The sequence below is a fragment of the Vigna radiata genome, chromosome 7 (genome assembly GCF_000741045.1).
Source record: "Vigna radiata var. radiata cultivar VC1973A chromosome 7, Vradiata_ver6, whole genome shotgun sequence".
Classification (NCBI taxonomy): Eukaryota; Viridiplantae; Streptophyta; class Magnoliopsida; order Fabales; family Fabaceae; genus Vigna; species Vigna radiata.
In genome coordinates, this window is record NC_028357.1 from 44,574,187 (window position 1) to 44,578,042 (window position 3,856).

At 36.2% G+C, this 3,856-nt stretch overlaps 1 protein-coding gene across 1 annotated transcript; it reads left to right on the forward strand.

The window, feature by feature from the left end:
* The first annotated feature begins 2,009 nt into the window (after positions 1-2,009).
* On the forward strand, positions 2,010-3,554 carry LOC106769108. Its single transcript, XM_014654587.2, has 2 exons — positions 2,010-3,095; positions 3,292-3,554. The coding sequence occupies exons 1-2, from the start codon at positions 2,218-2,220 to the stop codon at positions 3,314-3,316; spliced, it is 903 nt and encodes a 300-aa protein (XP_014510073.2). The 5' UTR covers positions 2,010-2,217; the 3' UTR covers positions 3,317-3,554.
* Positions 3,555-3,856: the final 302 nt, after the last annotated feature.

The following is a 3,856-nucleotide window of genomic DNA, read 5'->3' on the forward strand; positions in this document are numbered from 1 at the left end:
TCCCTGGTTTTTTGAACGCTGCTCCCAATTGGGTGTTGGGGGCTAACATGGTTACAATTAGGTGGGGAGGGTACAAGTGTTGTGTGATTTCAAGTAGTGGAGGCTAACTTGTGTCCTTCCTTCTTACCGCTTTCATGGCTGTAAATTCCTCTATCACTTGCAAAATCATTGTAAAAATCTTGTTTGTTACAAGGCGTACTGTAAGCACCTTAAGCCATGGAATGAAAGAGGAAACAAGTTCGACGAAATAGATATCCAACAATGATAGACGCGTATTGTAGAACTCCACAGGCAAAAACAACAAAATCCCTCAACCTCCACAGAGATTGCTCACCACTTCAAAGCATTCAATAAATGGACAAAGAGGGAACAACTTCAAAAGAACACGAAAACATTAGACAGAGAGTTTCAGAGGAAAACGAAAACCTAAAATGGAGAAAGAGAGAGAGTACTACGAAGGAGAAAGACTGACTCAAATGACTAAGGGTGTTTTTGGAACAACACAAACTCCCTTTTTTCAAATCGGTTTTTAAACTCAAAAAATAATAATTAAATCATCCAATACATTGCTGACACCTGTGGTTGTCAAAAAACGTTGTCAAATAGCGTTGTTAACATATCGGGATCCTATTAAAAAACATCAGGAATATACTTTCTTTGTTTTAACGAAAACCATTCTTATTTTGCCATTTTTTCCCCATCTCTTCTAAATTAACGATATTTTGTTTTCTTGTTTTCACGTGTAACAAACAGAGCTAGAGAATTAGTTACGTTGAGTTTGTTGACATCACTTCTTTAGTTAAGAAACCAATTTTTACTTCGTATCACCAAAATTAGAAAAAAAAAATTTAATGACTTGATTTATCTTTTTTATTAGAATTTTAGTGGTTACAACACTTTGAATTATGCCTGATTTTTAGGGGAAATCTTTTTTTTTTTGCCTTTCCAATAAAAAAAAGTTAATCAAGACATTATAATTTTTGTGTGTGTGCGTGTGAAGGATGTATAACAATTTCCATTGTATTAACAAAATAAAGGTTTACTCATTTTTCTAGTTAATGAACAATGGTATCCGATGTTGGCATAAAATTTCATTTTCAAACGAACTGTGATGATTTCATTTTGTAGGTTAGGTTTGTTGTGCTTTATTTTGCAAAATACAGAGGTGATTACTTTGTTGACACGGAGGATGTAAAAAATCAAAACTTGTTTTTATTTTTGTTTTTAATTATAGCAAGAAAAGAGAGTGATTAAATATTTGTTTTTCACAGGAAAGAAAAGACATCTATTTTATAAAGAAAAAAGGTTTGAGTTGAATGATCATACAATACAATCTTTGTTAAGTTACAGAAGATATGGAACATTATAAGAGAAACAGGAGGCAATATTCACATAGAAGTGTAATGGTCAATATCCTAATAAATAACATCCAGCAATGAGAGGTAGAGTGTAACAATCTTAGTATTTACATAACTAAAAAAAAGGAATCCGAATAAAGTTGTAAGGTTTATATCAACTAAAGATAACCAAAATAGATAAATGAAATAAAATGTTAAAGATAACCTAAATCTTTTTGTTACAAAAACGGAGGAGCATCATGGTAATAAAAATTGGATGTTCACAAAAAGTCTAAATAAAAGGTACAACTTCGGAATACTAAAAGATATAACACAGCTTTAACGCTCTTTAAGAATTGTCCCTGTAGGATTCGTATACTAGTTGATTGACAGAAAACTTAATCTTAAGTCGAATTATAATTCACAGTCAAAACGAAAATTTTTCTAATTGTTTATAATGTTGTGAAAATAAATTTAAATGCGTGAGCCAACTTGAGTTTATCATGAGTTCATGTTGTATTATTATATTGAAAAAAATTATGCAGATTAAAGTTGAATTTATTATTAATCTATTAACAGTATTTTATTATTTTTCTACTATTTTTTTATAAAATATTTTTTGTTATAATTATTTGTTACTTTAATTTCATTTTGTTTTGATGTTTTGAAAATCCCTGTAAAACAATTTTATACAGAAAAGGCATAGGATTAAAGTAACCTTTTACATGCAATTTATTAAGATAATTGTTTCACATTTGTTTTTAGTAAGTTTTAGGAGGATATTGAAGACGTAACTTGGAAGCAAAGATCGCGGAGGACATAGAAAAAATTAGAAGGGTTTGAGTTGGTGATCCAACGGCAGCAGTAGAGTGAGAGAAGAATGGAGGAATCGGGTGGCGAGTGGTGGTGTGTTTCGGCAGTGAAGATGATAATGGAGTCGATAAAGATTATAGCCTGCAACAAACTGGTGTTCGCATCAATAATGCTTCTCACCACCCTCCCTCTCTCCACGCTTCTAATTTCCCAATCCATCTCCACCCACTCCCTCACCTCGCAAATTCACCATCTCGAGGCCCTCGCACGCTACGCCCCCACACGCTTCGAGGCCCGACATGTCTGGCGCCAGTCCCGCCACGACGCACTTTCCCTCCTCCGTACCAAGGCCCTCTTCTGCCTCCCCTCCTACCTTCTCTCCATCGCCGCAGCTCTCTCCGCCGTCCACTCCACCCGCCTAGCCCTCCACTCCGACACCACTCTCTCCCTCCTCTCCGCGGCCCTCCGCCTCTTCGCCACCACCATCTTCGTCTACGCCATCCTCTTCGCCTTCTCCCCCATCCCGCGCTTCCTCGCTGCCCTCGCCTCCTCCAAGGCCGCCAAGATCCTCCTCCTCGCCACCGGCTCCGCCCTCGAGATTTACCTCATGGCCGTCATGAGCGTCGCTCTCGTGGTCTCCGTCGCCGAAGAGAGGTTCGGCTGGGACGCCATTCGGGTCGGATCCGCTTTGATGAAGGGTAGCCGGGCATGCGGGTGGGCCCTGTCGTGTCTGTTCGTATTGGGGTCGAGCCTGATCAGGTCGAAGGTGGAGGGGTTGATGGAGGCGAAGGATTGGATCAGGGTTGAGGATAAAGCCGATGTGATAGTTGGTTACAGTTTGTTAGTGCTGTGGAGTTACGTGATTATGACCGTCTTTTACTGTTACTGTAGAAAACGCCATCCAATCAGGGAACCCCAACAAGAGGATCTGCAACTATCTGTAATGTAATCAAACTAATCTAATCCAGCCTCGTTTTTTTGTATTTATAATTTTTTAATATTAATTTTTCATGTAGAATTCTTTACCATAAAGCAATATATAATATATAGAAAAAAATATGATTTTATCATGTGTAGCCATTCTATTGTTCTTTACTTGATTAGGTCTGTTTCTTTGTTGATACTATTTATCTCTTTTAAGTAATCTTGAGGAGATGCTGGTATAAGGAATGAATAACGGAGGAAGTTGTTTTGGTCAAGCCCACAAACTTAACATTCAGGTACCATTTGAAATATATATAATCATTATAAATATTTAAGAAATGCGTTTAAGTTTAATACTTTCAGAAAATGAAAAAATATGGTTTAGTGTAGAGTATGTCTCGAACTATATTATTCCATGATTAGGCAGCTGGCTGAATAGAACGTCTTAAATATTTTTTATGAGCATTATTATCAGAGATGTAACGAGTTTTTATGAATAGTTGTTTGTATAAATATCTTCTAGTGACTCATATTTAAATACGATTTTAAGGTATTTTTATTTTTTCACAATTACATTATCGTTGGACGAAAATCTTTTAATTCTTAAATCAGTAGTCCAGTGGACTATTTATCGGGGAAAGGTTATGTAGTATTGTGTATCAGATTGGAATTGTTCAGGTCGCCAATTGAGTTAAGACAAAATCGCAGAACATTTGATTTTCTTTTTTTAAAAAAAGGAGTACTACTGATAATATATACAGTGAATGAAGCTAATAAACAAC